This window comes from Notolabrus celidotus, unplaced genomic scaffold (assembly GCF_009762535.1).
Source record: "Notolabrus celidotus isolate fNotCel1 unplaced genomic scaffold, fNotCel1.pri scaffold_256_arrow_ctg1, whole genome shotgun sequence".
Taxonomy (NCBI): domain Eukaryota; kingdom Metazoa; phylum Chordata; class Actinopteri; order Labriformes; family Labridae; genus Notolabrus; species Notolabrus celidotus.
Genome location: NW_023260099.1, coordinates 2,270 through 16,645, shown reverse-complemented (window position 1 = coordinate 16,645; position 14,376 = coordinate 2,270). Strand labels below are relative to the sequence as shown.

The window sequence follows — 14,376 nt, the reverse complement described above, 5'->3', positions numbered from 1 at the left end:
CAATACATTTAAATACAATTAAAACAAAAACCCAGTTAAAAATAAACACAGACACATTAACAGAACATTCATACCTGCAGACCCAAACTGTGTCAGAATGCTTTCATGTTTTAAAACAATTGTAATTATAGAGGAGAGGATAGATAGGGAAGGAAACCTGGAGAGAGAAGGGGAATAACATACGGGCCTCAGGCTAGCCACCCGCTACCTGGGTGCAACATTTAACCATTAGGCTAAATATTAAAATGGAATAATACAAACTCTGACAGGATCAAACACTTCATTCAGTCTGTATGTAAAGACTGCGTGGGTTTTAAGACCCCTCACTAGAGGTTATCATGACTCTGGGAGTACGACTTGAAAAATAACTGACTCTGTAAAAACCGTCATGGCGTGTTGGATCCAGAATACGTCACCTGTTCCCCGTTCAGAGCTTTAACTGAGGAAGATGAACACAAAGACTGAGTCCTGCTTCAGAGGTTTAAAAAAGGAGATCCTCTAACTTAAAGGTCAAACTGTGGTCACGACAAACCAGTGCTCAGCCCGGCGCTGTTTGGTTAAACCCACTCGGTGAGCCGGGCGAGCTCAGTTCATTTGTCCTCTCTGTGTGACATCACCCTGTAGGCATGGTGACCACAGGGGTTCAAGAACAAAGACTGGGGTTTTCCATCAGGACCTTCATGTTGGAACAACACAAAGAGTGTGTGTGTGTGTGTGTGTGTGTGTGTGTGTGTGTGTGTGTGTGTGTGTGTGTGTGTGTGTGTGTGTGTGTGTGTGTGTGTGTGTGTGTGTGTGTGCCGTCTCTTCATCATACAGCAGTGTGTTTGATCAGAGTGTTTTTTCTCAGTGAGACGGCCGCTGGTTGTTTCCTCTGTCTGTTGGGGCTTCACACGCTGTGATGGGCCGCAGTACAAACAGTTAACACCTTTAAAACATGCCGAGTGTTCTCCTGAAAACATGAACCAGCATCCAGGGAGGGGTCGGGATTCAAGAGCAGATGAACAAACATTCATTTATAAAAAAAAGAGAGGAGGTAATGTGACTTTTGTCTCCTCTTAAAAATACAACTTTCCTCTGTTTTTTGACCAGTCGGGGGCTGTAGTGTGTTTGAAAGATGCTTGCTAACCACATTACAAAATAGAAGAAGAAAAATACTTTAAATAGCAAATTAAGGAATTATTTGCAAGCAATAAGTTTCATTTGGCAGCATGGCTCTGTTCTTGGAGCTTCCCTGCCCTTCCATGTGCATACGTGGAAGGGCAGGGAGCTCCCAGAACAGAGCCATTTCAATGAGAAGCCTGGGATAGAGAGAGCACACCTCAAAGAAATAAATATCTGCATTGAATAAGTTATATTTGGAGGTATGTCTCTGTTCTGGGAGCTCCCTACCCTTCCATTTGCGTACGTGGAATGCCAAAGCCTAAGGTAGGGAGAGTACACCCCAAAGAAATAATCATCTGCATGCAATAAGTTATATTTGGTGGTATGGCTCTGTTCTTGGAGCTTCCCTGCCCTTCCATGTGCGTACGTGGAAGGGCAGGGAGCTCCCAGAACAGAGCCATTTTAATGACAAGCCTGGGATGGATTGCCAAAGCCTGAGGTAGGGAGAGCACACCCCAAAGAAATAATAATCTGCATTGAATAAGTTATATTTGGAGGTATTACTCTGTTCTGGGAGCTCCCTGCCTTTCCATTTGCCTACGTGGAAGGGAAAAGCCTAAGGTAGGGAGAGCACACCCCAAAGAAAAAATGATCTGCATTAAATAAGTTACATTTGGCAGTATGTCTCTGTTCTGGGAGCTTCCCTGCCCTCCCATTTGTGTACGTTGAATGCCAAAGCCTAAGGTAGGGAGAGCACACCACAAAGAAATAATTATCTGCATGCAATAAGTTTCATTCTGTTCTGGGACACAGGGAATGCAAAGCCTGAGGAGGAAGAGCACACCTTGTCTCTCTTTCATGTGCACACATAAAAAGCAGAGGCAGGGAGAGCATCAGCAAAGACCCCTGTCCCTTCCATGTATGTACGTTAGAAGCCAAAGCCTGAAGTAGGGAGAGCAAACCTCAAAGAAATAATAATCTGCATGCAATAAGTTTCATTTGGCAGCATGGCTCTGTTCTGGGAGCTTCCCTGCCCTTCCATATGCGTATGTGGAAGGGCAGGGAGCTCCCAGAACAGAGCCATTTCAGTGACAAGCCTGGGATGGAATGCCAAAGCCTTAAGGTAGGGAGAGCACACCACAAAGAAATAATTATCTGCATGCAATAAGTTTCATTTTGCAGTATGGCTCTGTTCTGGGACACATGGAATGCCAAGCCTGAGGCGGGAGAGCACACCTTGTCTCTCTTTCATGTGCACACATAAAAAGCAGAGGCAGGGAGAGCATCAGCAAAGACCCTTGTCCCTTCCATGTGTGTACGTTAGATGTCAAAGCATGAGGCAGGGCGGAGCACATCTCCCCTCTCTATCATGTGCATACAGAAAAAGCCAAGGCAGGGAGAGCAGCAGCAAAGTGCTCAAATGTTTCCTTTATTTCAGAGAGATATGACTACAAAGCCTTAAAATGTGACGTTGTCTGTCACTCGAAGTCGAATGGAACGGTCTAGTTTAGTCGCGTTTTGGTAGAAAATGGGAATTATAATTTATTGAGCACACCTGGGCAGGTCTTAGACCAGTCCTGTGCTGGTTCAGGAGTCCTGGGGGTGGTATTACACAAGTCCTTCAGGTGAACACATGTCAATCCTTAGGTTGGTGGTGTGTCTCTATTAAAGGTCCCCGGTCCTGAGAGGTTTGGTCGTGTTGCCGGACTGAGCCTGCTCCTTTAAGAGTGGTGTCTTATGGGTAATGTAGTAGACATGTAGGAGGACAAACAGTTGTAGAAGTTGTAGAAGAAGAAGAAGAGTGGGATGGTGTCCACGTTCTCACGGTGTGTCTGAGGCATCTTGTCAAAGGTAACAGTTGGTGGATCAGTGATCCTCGTCCAGAAGCCGGGTCCAGACTGGTCCAGACCGGTCTTGACGTAGAGGTGAATCAGAGTCGGTTGTATAAATATTATCCGATCCCTGAACGATTATTCCCCGTCTGATTTATACGTCTGCTTGTTTCAGCTCTCCTCAGATGTGTGGGGGCCTCACTGTTGCTCTTGGGCGGGACGGCGGCGGCGGCGTTGATGGTGGAAATGGCGGCGTGGTTTATGAGGCCTGCTGCTGAATAATGCTCTCCCCATGTGACAGGCTGTGTTTAAGAAAACTGAAAGATTCGCTCGACTGAGAGCCAGCGTGTGACAGACGGGCTGACGGGGAATCAGTCTGTATTTGGGTTTTTATTAAAGAGTCTTTCATTTCACTTTGCAACTCAGCCGTGGACACGTTCAGCGTCACTGAAGATTTAACATCCAGAGGGACGGCGGGGAGTCCACCGAGCGGGGTACGGGAGTCCGCTCTCTTCAGAGGGACGAGGAGAGGAGAGGCGGGGGGACGGAGGAGAGGAAGAGTAAAACAGGAGGGGTGGGAGGAGACACGGGGAGATAAGGAGGAGGAGGAGGAGGAGGCTGATGAAGAGAGCAGATAACAGCAGAATTAGTGGAGTTTCATTGATTAGCTGTAGAGCAGAAGAGTGTGAGCATTGATCAGCTCTCAGGAACAGTTTTACAGGATGAGACTGAAAAACAAGAAGAAGAAGAAGAAGTTCTGTGACTTCGCTGATGTTCTGTCTGCACATACGACTCTTAAGTTTGAGTCTGAAAGAGGACAGGGAAGGCAGAGCCAGGATGAGAGGCCTGTTGGGCAGACAGTACGCTCTACCTCCCCTATACTCCCTTAACTTTAACAAGTGAAGAGGAGAGAGACAGGACAGGTCTGTGCAGGGAGAGCTCCTCCCACTGGGTTAGACTGTGTGCTCTACCTTCCACCTACCTCCCTTTGTTTTAACCAGGGAAGAGAGGAGAGGAATAAAAAGAGAGAAAGGTGTAAGAAGAGAGATGTCAGATAGAGGACAGGGGAAGGCAGAGCAAAGGTGAGAAGACTGATGTAACATCGGACGTCCACCAGATCCGTGTCCGGTCGAGTTGGGACCTCAAGACAGCTGGAGTCATGTGACCAAGGTTTTCTCCTCCTCCTCCTCTCCTCATCCATGTTGTCTTTCTGGTCCTCTGAAAACCTCTGACCTGTTGACTCCAGGCCTGGCTCCGCTCATCATGACTTTGGTTTGTTGTTGTAGTTAAGTGAAATACGATCTGGTGATAACACAGAGTCTTTTATTCTGAAAATTAACCGGATGTTTTCATTTTGTTTTGGTGAAACCTGACTTCCTGTCCCGCTCCATCTGCTCTGTTGAGATTGATGCGTCGTGCTACGGCATCCGGCAACAATAGAAGTCTTGTGGATCTGATCCGGAGGACTCAGACCTGCCGGATCAGAGATGCAGCAGGAACGCAACGGAGCGGATCCAGTGGAAGTTAACACATTGACTAGAATAGAAACAGATCAGATCTGGAGCTGAGACGGATCTGGTGGAATTTGGCCGTAAGGGAAGGAAAGCTGAGCAAAGGAAAAGAGCGTTAAGGGAAAGGATAGGAAAGCCACGAAAAGAAAGCTGAGGAAAGGAAATGAGTGCTAAGGAAATGAAGCCAAGGAAAAGAAAGCTGAGGAAAGGAAATGAGTGCTAAAGGAAGGAAAGGAAAGGAAATGAAGCCAAGGAAAAGAAAGCTGAGGAAAGGAAATGAGCATTAAGGGAGGAGAAAGCTGAGTAAATTAGGTGAGCGTCAAGGAAAGGAATGTCAACTAAAGGAAAGGAAAGCAAATGAGCGCTAAGGAAAAGAAAGCAAAGGTAAGGAAAGGAACGCCAAGGAGAGGAAAGGAAAGGAAATGAGAGCTAAGGAAAGGAAAGTAAAGCCAAGGAAAGGAAATGAGCACTAAGGAAAGAAAAGGAAAAGAAAGCTGAGGCAAGGAAATGAGCACTAAGGGAAGGGAAGGAAAGGAAATGAGTGCTAAGGAAAGGAAGCCATGGAAAAGAAAGCTGAGGAAAGGAAATGAGCGTGAAGGAAAGGAAAGGAAAGGAAAGGAAAGGAAAGGAAAGGAAATGAGCTCCAAGGGAAGGAAAGGAGAGAATCAACAAACTCAAACATGTTTGTTGATCAGTTCAATGGAGGCAGGAAAATTGAAGTCTTGTGTCTCTGATCCGGAGGACTCCGACCTGCCGGATCAGAGACGCAACGGAGTGGATCCAGTGGAAGTTAACACATTGACTATCTGGTGATCTGGTGGAATGTAGGCGTCAGACGAGAGCTCACTCTGGGTTAGACTGTTCGCTCTACCTCCCCTCCTCCCTTAAATTTCATGAGTGAAGAGAGAAGAGGAAGAAAAGAGGTCATCTTAATCCACCATGAGCAGAGCACTTTGCAGCATTTAGCAAGTTACAGTGGCAAGGACAAACTTCCTTTAACAGGCAGAAACCTCCAGCAGGACCAGACTCATGTTAGACACACATCTGCTGAGACCGTGTTGGAGAGAGGGATAGAGGGAGATGAAGAGAGAGAGAGAGAGATGATAGTGGGGAGACTTTCAATCTAAAATCCTCTCCTTTCATTCTCTGATCAGTTTTGAGGCCGTGTGTGTGTGTGTGTGTGTGCGTGCGTGTGTGTGTGTGTGTGTGTGTGTGTGTGTGTGTGTGTGTGTGTGTGTGTGTGTGTGTGTGTGTGTGTGTGTGTGTGTGTGTGTGTGTGTGTGCGTGCGTGTGTGTGTGTGTGTGTGAGAAAATGTCTAGCACCTTCAGACAAGATAACTCACAGCTGCATTAGAGACTTACTGACAAACACACGTCACACACACCAAGTGATAAACACACTCAACACACACACACCTACACACAGATCACACACACTCGTCACACACACTCGTCACACACACATTGTCCTCTGATGGTGAAGCAGCCATTTACATGCCAGTGTTGCTTCAGAGCTGCAGTTAAGTGTTTTTAGCTGATAACTGGACCGCATTCCTGTCTGCACACACACACACACACACACACACACACACACACACACACACACACACACACACACACACACACACACACACACAGTATCTCTGTAGTGTTGGCTCGGTCCAGACAAGGAGAAGATTTACTCTCCGTAATAAGGTCAGGAGGTCAAAACACTGTCAGTGAGTTTCAGACTCTCTCTCTCTCTCTCTCTCACACACACACACACACACACACACACACACACACACACACACACACACACACACACACAGCTGTTAGTTGAGGTTGTGCAGATCGCTCACTAACAGCTGTCACTCATGAATAAAGAGGTTCTGATTCATTGTTTTGAATAACTCCATGAAAACATGAATTTAAAGGAACAGTTCAATATTTTGTGAAGCTTTCACTTTGATATCTTTACACAGACTATGAAAAAACTTGGATGCTGGTTGTTGGTTTTTTGAAGTCTTGTGTTTTGCATTTTGACTTCACTATCTTGTTATTTTGGAGCCAGTTTTTATCATATTTGCAAAAAAGGGGGCGGGGCTTCAGTGAAACAGTGATTACGATTTATTGAACACGAAAAAAAGAAGGGTTAAAGAAGGTTTTTTTTGCTGCTTCTTAATTTTATCCATTAAATATGCAAAAACAAAATGAAAGTTTCACGTTGTGGGTTCAGTTTTTAGGACTTGGTGCAGGTTTCAGTGTGAAATGTAAATAACACACAGAGTCCGTGTCGGTCCAGAGGAGGTCATTAGAGTGTGTGTGTTTGTAAGTGTGTGCATGTGGACAGTGACAGAGCAGTAAGTAAATCACTGACAGCCGAGATCAATGAGTGAAAGAGAGAGCTGTAATCCACCCTCTTCAAAACACGCTGTCTTCTGAGTGTGTGTGTGTGTATGAGAGAGAGAGAGAGAGAGAGAGAGAGAGAGAGAGAGAGAGAGAGAGAGAGAGAGAGAGAGAGAGAGAGAGAGAGAGAGAGAGAGAGAGAGAGAGAGAGAGAGAGAGTAAATCCTCCCCTCTTACCTCCTCTTGTCTGGTTCTTGTAAATGTAAAGAGGCAGACTCACAGATTAGACTCTCTGACACATTAGACGAGGTGAACTTCATTTCTGTCCTCGTTCAGCTCTCCTTCTCTTTGAAGTTGACTGGTTTAAGCTGAAATCAGAGACGAACGCTAATGTTTTTACCACAGTGTCAACAGGCAGAGGGGGAATGAGACGGACTACTTTCTGTGGAGTGATTTGATATGACGTGTGATCAGGTCGTTCCTGGTGTCACTTTCGCATTGTAGATTGAATCAGTGTTCTATTTGGCTTTGATCAACCGACAGCATTCCGTTCTATTCTCCTTTGATGTGGTTCATTTCGTTCTATTCTTCTTTGATGTGTTCCGTTCCGTTCTATTCTTCTTTGATGTGTTCCATTCTATTCTTCTTTGATGTGTTCCATTCCATTCTATTCTTCTTTGATGTGTTCCATTCTATTCTTCTTTGATGTGTTCCATTCTATTCTTCTTTGATGTGTTCCATTCCATTCTATTCTTCTTTGATGTGTTCCATTCCGTTCTATTCTCCTTTGATGTGTTCCGTTCCGTTCTATTCTCCTTTGATGTGTTCCATTCCATTCTATTTTGCTTTGATGTGTTCCATTCCGTTCTATTCTTCTTTGATTTGTTCCATTCCGTTCTATTCTCCTTTGATGTGTTCCATTCCATTCTATTCTCCTTTTGACCAATCAGAATCAAGTATTATCACAGCTGTGCGTCACTTTTGCTGCTGAGAATGAAACTCTTTTGTTTTGGCAGAATAAATATTTAACACAGTGAGAAGTAGAGAATAATAATAATCATTAAGTTCAGCTCCTCAGAGGATGAACCCTGAAAGAGAAAGACCCTGAAGCTCTTTCTAACAAAGCCCTGGTCCGTGTCTCCTCCTCCTCCTCCTCCTCCAGCAGCAGCAGCTGGTGTGATGTGTGGTCTCGGCGTGTGCGTATAAAGCAGAGAGCCTCTGAAAGGGTCATCAGTCGGCACAGACCGAGGGTCAAACAAGGAGAATTTATTGAGCTCTAAAAAAAACGAAGCTGAAAGAAAAAAGTGAAGTTTTGACACGACGGCTGGAGAAACGACAGCCGGAGCTGTGAAGTGACGCCGGCGGCCTGGTAATGTTTGCAACTCTTTAAAGCTGTGGAACCAAACATCGTGTTATATTTGGCCGTTTGTCTCTCAGATGGAATTTCGTAGCGATGGATTGGATAAACACGGGAGGACAAAATGTCTTTGACAGAACAGCATGAAGCTAGAAACCAGCTGCTGCTGCTGCTGCTGCAGAGAGAGGATCCAGTTATCTGCAGCTTCAGACGCTTCAGTGAGCGGCCTGCAGACACTCAGGAGCTGCAGACACTCAGGAGCTGCAGACACTCAGGAGCTGCAGACACTCAGGAGCTTCTGTTCATGTGACGGATCAAAGCAGGTTATTACAACTACAACTGAACATCGCTGAAACACAGGCACAGAATGCAGGGACTCAGAATGAGATAAAGATCCTAAAGTTCAAAATATTTGACTTTTACTTATAAATGTCATTTTTCTCAACTCAACTTTATTTATAAAGCACTTTAAATCGACCACAGCTGGAACAGAGTGCTGTACATAAATAGACAAACAACACAGGCATAAAACAATTCAAACACAGGATAATAAAACAATAAATAAAAACAAACCATAGAACACTGAAACAGGAGCAGAGTCTCATGCAGGGTTGAAAGCCAAGGAATAAAAATGGGTTTTTAGACGAGTTTTAAAAATGGACATTGAGGAGTCTAATGTGGAGGGGAAGCTCGTTCCATCATTTAGGAGCAGCAACAGAAAAAGCTCTCTCCCCTCTGAGCTTCAGTTTTGCCCTCAGTACCTCCAGGAGCAGCAGATCAGCTGACATGAGGCACCGAGCAGGAGGGTAGGGGTGAAGGAGCTCAGAGAGGTAAGGCGGGGCCAGATCATTTAAAGATTTAACTACAAATAACAGAATCTTAAAGTGGACTCTGAAGTGCACAGGGAGCCAGAGGAGGGAGGCCAGGATCGGAGTAATGTGCTCCAGTTAAGAGGCGAGCAGCTGCATTTTGCACCAACTGGAGACCTGCAAGGGAGGACTGACTAACTCCAATATGAAGTGTGTTACAGTAATCCAGCCTGGCTTCACCAGAAAAGGCTTCACCTTCACCAGCTGCTGAAGCTGAAAAAAGCTGGACTTCACCACAGAGCTAATTTGACAATCCAATTTAAAATCACTGTCCATCTTAAAACCCAAGTTTGAGACTGTTGACCTCAAATAATCTGCCAAAGGGCCCAGGTCAGCAGGAGGTTCACATGGGCCACTGGGACCAAACACCATCACTTCTTAAGACTTTATCAATTATACTGTATTTATACATCACTTCTGGAAGTTCAGAGTGCTTTATTTAATTTGTGTCTGACACAATGTTTTGAAAAGATCCATGAAAGTACAAAAATAATAATTGATGTGATAACAATTAATATTGGACTTCGATAATTTGAAGTTTCTTGCACAAACATCCAGTTTAGACTCCAGCATGAACTGATGAAGCTGTGATGGTAAAGGTCAAAGGTCACTGTGATCTCACATCGAAGGCATCGTCATGTCTCACCTCTCCAGCCAACACGTCCGTCACACTCACGTGAGGGCGATAACTCCTGAAGTGAAAATGTTAAAACATTTCACAAATGTCACTGCGTTTATTTATTTCTCTTTATTTGATTTGATTTTTAAAAAGTGCATTTTGAGCTAAAGTACCAGGACCTTCTAGTTCTGGGAACTTCTCTTCAAGGATTTCAGGGCTTAAAAAAAGTCCAAGATGGCGCCGGCTAAAATATGACACAACAAAGGTTAAAAGTTGTGGTTTTAACGTTTTTCAAAATTCAAGAGTTGGAGCTTCTTTAACATTATTTATGCTCCTAAATAAAGATATTATGAATCATATAAACTCTAATGAAATATTCAAAATGATAAGCAGTAAAATCTAAGTTGTGTCCGTAGTGAGAGGACGTTAAAGTGCTCACATCGAAGCTGCTTCCTGTGATTCCCTCTGAATTGATTGTTTGTTGTCGTGCCGACAGCAGACAGAGCGGTTATCGGCTCGGGTCATCACCTTATAAACACACTCAGCGCTCCTCAATACAGTCACACTGCATCAACAAAGGGAGAGGGATGGAGGGATGGATTAATGATGAACACACGGAGGCTGGGAAACATCGACTACACTCAGCTGATCATGGTCGCTGTGAATTCTTTTGATTTCTTTATTTCCTTCCTCATTTTGAGCTCTGAAATCCAGAAGTTAAAGGTGACATATCACGCTTTTTTCATCAACATATATTGGTCTAAGAGGTCCCCAAAACATGTCTTTAAAGTTTATGCTCAAAAAACCACTTTGAAATCAGATTTTGGTCTGCCTGAAAACCCTCTTCTTCAGTCCTCCTCAGAACAGTCTGTTTCCCCTCTGACCACGCCCCCTCAGGAAGTGGGCGTGGCCTCAGCCGTCCAGCACGTTGATCTAATGTTTACATGTTGGCTGAATATACACGGCTGCTCACAGACCCGCGTTACTTCAACCCTCTGAATCTGATCCAGAATCTGATCCTGACAGAGAGGCGCCTGCAGCAGGACCTTTCTGAACCATTGGTCACAGATTTAGTGTTTCTTGTTGTTTTATGCTTAATTGTGGAACTCATTACCACCTCGACTCAGAAACACAGATTCTTTCCCCCATTTCAAATCACAACTCAAAACACATCTGTTCCAAACCGCCTACTCCGTCTGACTCCAACTGCTCTGTCACTTTGTTATTGTTTCTATTTTTTCTTACCACTTTGTTAGTTTATATTGATTTCAGTTTGACTTTGATTTTGTTTCCTTTAATGTAAATTCGTGGATGTATATATATATACTATATTACCAAAAGTATTCACTCACCTGCCTTGACTCACATATGAACTTAAGTGCCCTCCCATTCCTAACCCATAGGGTTCAATATGATGCCGGTCCACCTTTTGCAGCTCTTACAGCTTCAACTCTTCTGGGAAGGCTGTCCACAAGGTTGAGGAGTGTGTTTATAGGAATTTTTGACCATTCTTCCAAAAGCTCATTGGTGAGGTCACACACTGATGTTGGTGGAGAAGGCCTGGCTCTCAGTCTCCGCTCTAATTCATCCCAAAGGTGTTCTATCGGGTTCAGGTCAGGACTCTGTGCAGGCCAGTCAAGTTCATCCACACCAGACTCTGTCATCCATGTCTTTATGGACCTTGCTGTGTGCACTGGTGCACAGTCATGTTGGAAGAGGAAGAGGCCCGCTCCAAACTGTTCCCACAAGGTTGGGAGCATGGAATTGTCCAAGATGGCTTGGTATCCTGAGGCATTCAAAGTTCCTTTCACTGGAACTAAGGGGCCAAGCCCAGCTCCTGAAAAACAACCCCACACCATAATTCCTCCTCCACCAGATTTCCCACTTGGCACAATGCAGTCCGAAATGTACCGTTCTCCTGGCAACCTCCAAACCCAGACTCGTCCATCAGATTGCCAGATGGAAAAGCGTGATTCATCACTCCAGAGAACGCGTCTCCACTGCTCTATGGTCCAGTGGCGGCGTGCTTTACACCACTGCATCCGATGCTTTGCATTGCACTTTTACTTTTTACCTTGTAAAGCACTTTGGCCAACACTGGTTGTTTTTAAATGTGCTATATAAATAAAGTTGACTTGACTTGACTTGACTTGGGGATGTATGGCTTGGATGCAGCTGCTCAGCCATGGAAACCCATTCCATGAAGCTCTCTGCGTACTGTACTTGGGCTAATCTGAAGGGCACATGAAGTTTGGAGCTCTGTAGCAATTGACTGTGCAGAAAGTCGGCAACCTCTTTGCACTATGCGCCTCAGCATCCGCTGACCCCTCTCCGTCAGTTTACATGGCCTACCACTTCTGTTGCTGTTGTTCCCAAACTCTTCCATTTTCTTATAATAAAGCTGACAGTTGACTGTGGAATATTTAGGAGCAAGGAATTTTCACAACTGGATTTGTTGCACAGGTGGCATCCTATGACAGTTCCACGCTGGAATTCACTGAGCTCCTGAGAGCGGCCCATTCTTTCACAAGTGTTTGTAAAAACAGTCTGCATGCCTAGGTGCTTGATTTTATACACCTGTGGCCAGGCCAAGTGATTAGGACACCTGATTCTGATCATTTGGATGGGTGAGTGAATACTTTTGGTAATATAGTGTATCTGTGCGGTGTCCTTCAGTGCAGAGAAAGGCGCCTTTAAATAAAATGTATTATTATTAGTAGTATGACCTGATGAGTAGGTGAAGGAGGCATGTCTCATGCTTCTTTGGTTGTATTTGTAAACCTAACTCTGTTTTTAACCCTGAGAAATTCATAGATGGAGTAGTGAGGCTATTTAAGAAGGTATACATCAGGTTTGTTTGACATTAAACACCCAGCATGTCTGTAATAAGCTTCACTGTGACTGCAGAGAGAGTCCAAAGATGCAGCAGCCCAGAAAAAGGAGTTCATTAAAAGCAGATAAAAAGTCAGTTTTTAGGATATATTCTCAATTTGGTCACATTTTAAGGTAAAACACCCGATGCATTCCTGATTCTCAAACATGATGATTGGTTGGACATCATGAGAAATTAAAGGACCTCCTCCTCGATGCTGGAGGACACTTTCAGACTATTTTCTCTCTCTTGTATCTCTTAAAGGAACTAAAGAGATATCATACGGTGTGAATCAGAAGTGTTAGTGCGCTTTCAGTCCTTGTCCTTGACGCCGGACTCCGGTCCTCTGACCCTGTGTTTCTGTGTCTCTGTGTGTTCCAGATCTACGACGCAGAGGGGACGTTACAGCACTTTATCGATGGTAACGATCCCAGTAAGTCCAGCTGGATGAGGTACATCCGCTGCGCCCGACACTGTGGGGAGCAGAACATGATGGTAGTCCAGTACAGGTAAGAACAGGCACTGCTCAGGTGTTTTAACATTACTCTTTAATTGTTGTTTACTTACTTCATCACACACCTGAGGATTATCAACAGACTGCTTTAACTCTCTTTGAGCATCTGATGGTAATTAGACTGAAATAATGACCGTGCAGAGCAGGGCATGGTGCCACAGCTGGTACTGGATTAACAGCATCCACACATTTTTAATTATTATTTCCAGAAGTGAGGAAGGGTTTAATATCACCAGGGTTGGGCGTATGACAGATACTCCACACCTTTAAAAAAAAAGCTACATTTAGACGCTGCTTTGTTTGATGAATAAGTGGCTACTTAGTGGAGCTAAATGCATGTTGGGAATTTCCCTGAAGCCGTGCAGAGGGAAGTTTATAAGTATCCTCTGCAGCTTCAGGTAAACGTGTTTTTAAAAGAAGACAAAGGGACATAATCCAGGAGCGTCATCAGCTCTTATTTCCCTGAAATATTCAGCAGGTAGTCGCGCTGCCTGCTTGTTTGTTTGTTTGTTTGTTTGTTTGTTTTAGGGGTGAGCCAGACTAAGGATTTGCTTAGTGGAATCTGATCCATCAGATTTTGCCCGTAGTGGATGAATAGTGGAATGTTTGTTTTTCCTTATTGACCCAAAGTCTGCATGATGGTGACTGCATGACAATATTACACATAACCCTTTACAATTAAGAGACTCAGAGCTTAAAGTCAAAGGAACAACAGAATATTATAAGTATAAAACTTAGATTTTTTAAATCTATATTACAAAAACAACAAGGTGATGAAGGAGAGAAAACTCAAATAAGACCACCATCAGTTAAACATGGAACAACGCTCCACAGATATTTAAACAGTGTTCACACAGCAGAGAGCAGCACTGCAGAGGGTAGTCTGTCCAACTCAAACCTGAACCAGCTAAAGGGTTTTTAAATCTCTTAACAGAACCTTTTAAAACAGTCTTTCATCTCGTCTTTGTCCGCTTGAGTCTTTTCAAACTGTACGTGAGGAAAACCATCGTGTGTACGGGCAGAAGTGCGCTCCTGTCTTTGTTGACTGTAAATCCTGTCTTTGAGAATATCCTCTCTGATGGTGTGGAGGTGGATGGGATGCTGTGGATTGTTTCTGAGGCTTCGGACAGCTTTTGGGTATCCCTCCTGGTTCTTTTGGCCCCGTACAGTTTTTGTGTGGTCCGGTAATCCTTGATCTCACAGCCCTCTTCATGAAGCTGCTCCTCATCTTCATCACTAGTTTTTAGAATCAACTGAAGTTTTATTTCCTGACATTTTGAGCTGCCATGAACGTAGAAAGATTTAAAGACCAGCTGAGGTACGTCTGGGAGAGTCCACCTTTAATTACCAGGGGAGATTTAATTACCACTTTA

General features: G+C 44.3%; 1 protein-coding gene across 1 annotated transcript in view; it reads left to right on the top strand.

Moving 5' to 3' along the window:
• Positions 1 to 3,571, top strand: part of LOC117809355 (putative histone-lysine N-methyltransferase PRDM6) — a 25,786-nt gene extending 22,215 nt beyond the window's left edge. The window contains exon 3 of the mRNA XM_034678909.1: positions 3,360 to 3,571. Coding sequence (XP_034534800.1) covers positions 3,360 to 3,571 — 212 coding nt within the window. The remainder of the gene's footprint in view (positions 1 to 3,359) is intronic.
• Positions 3,572 to 14,376: the final 10,805 nt, after the last annotated feature.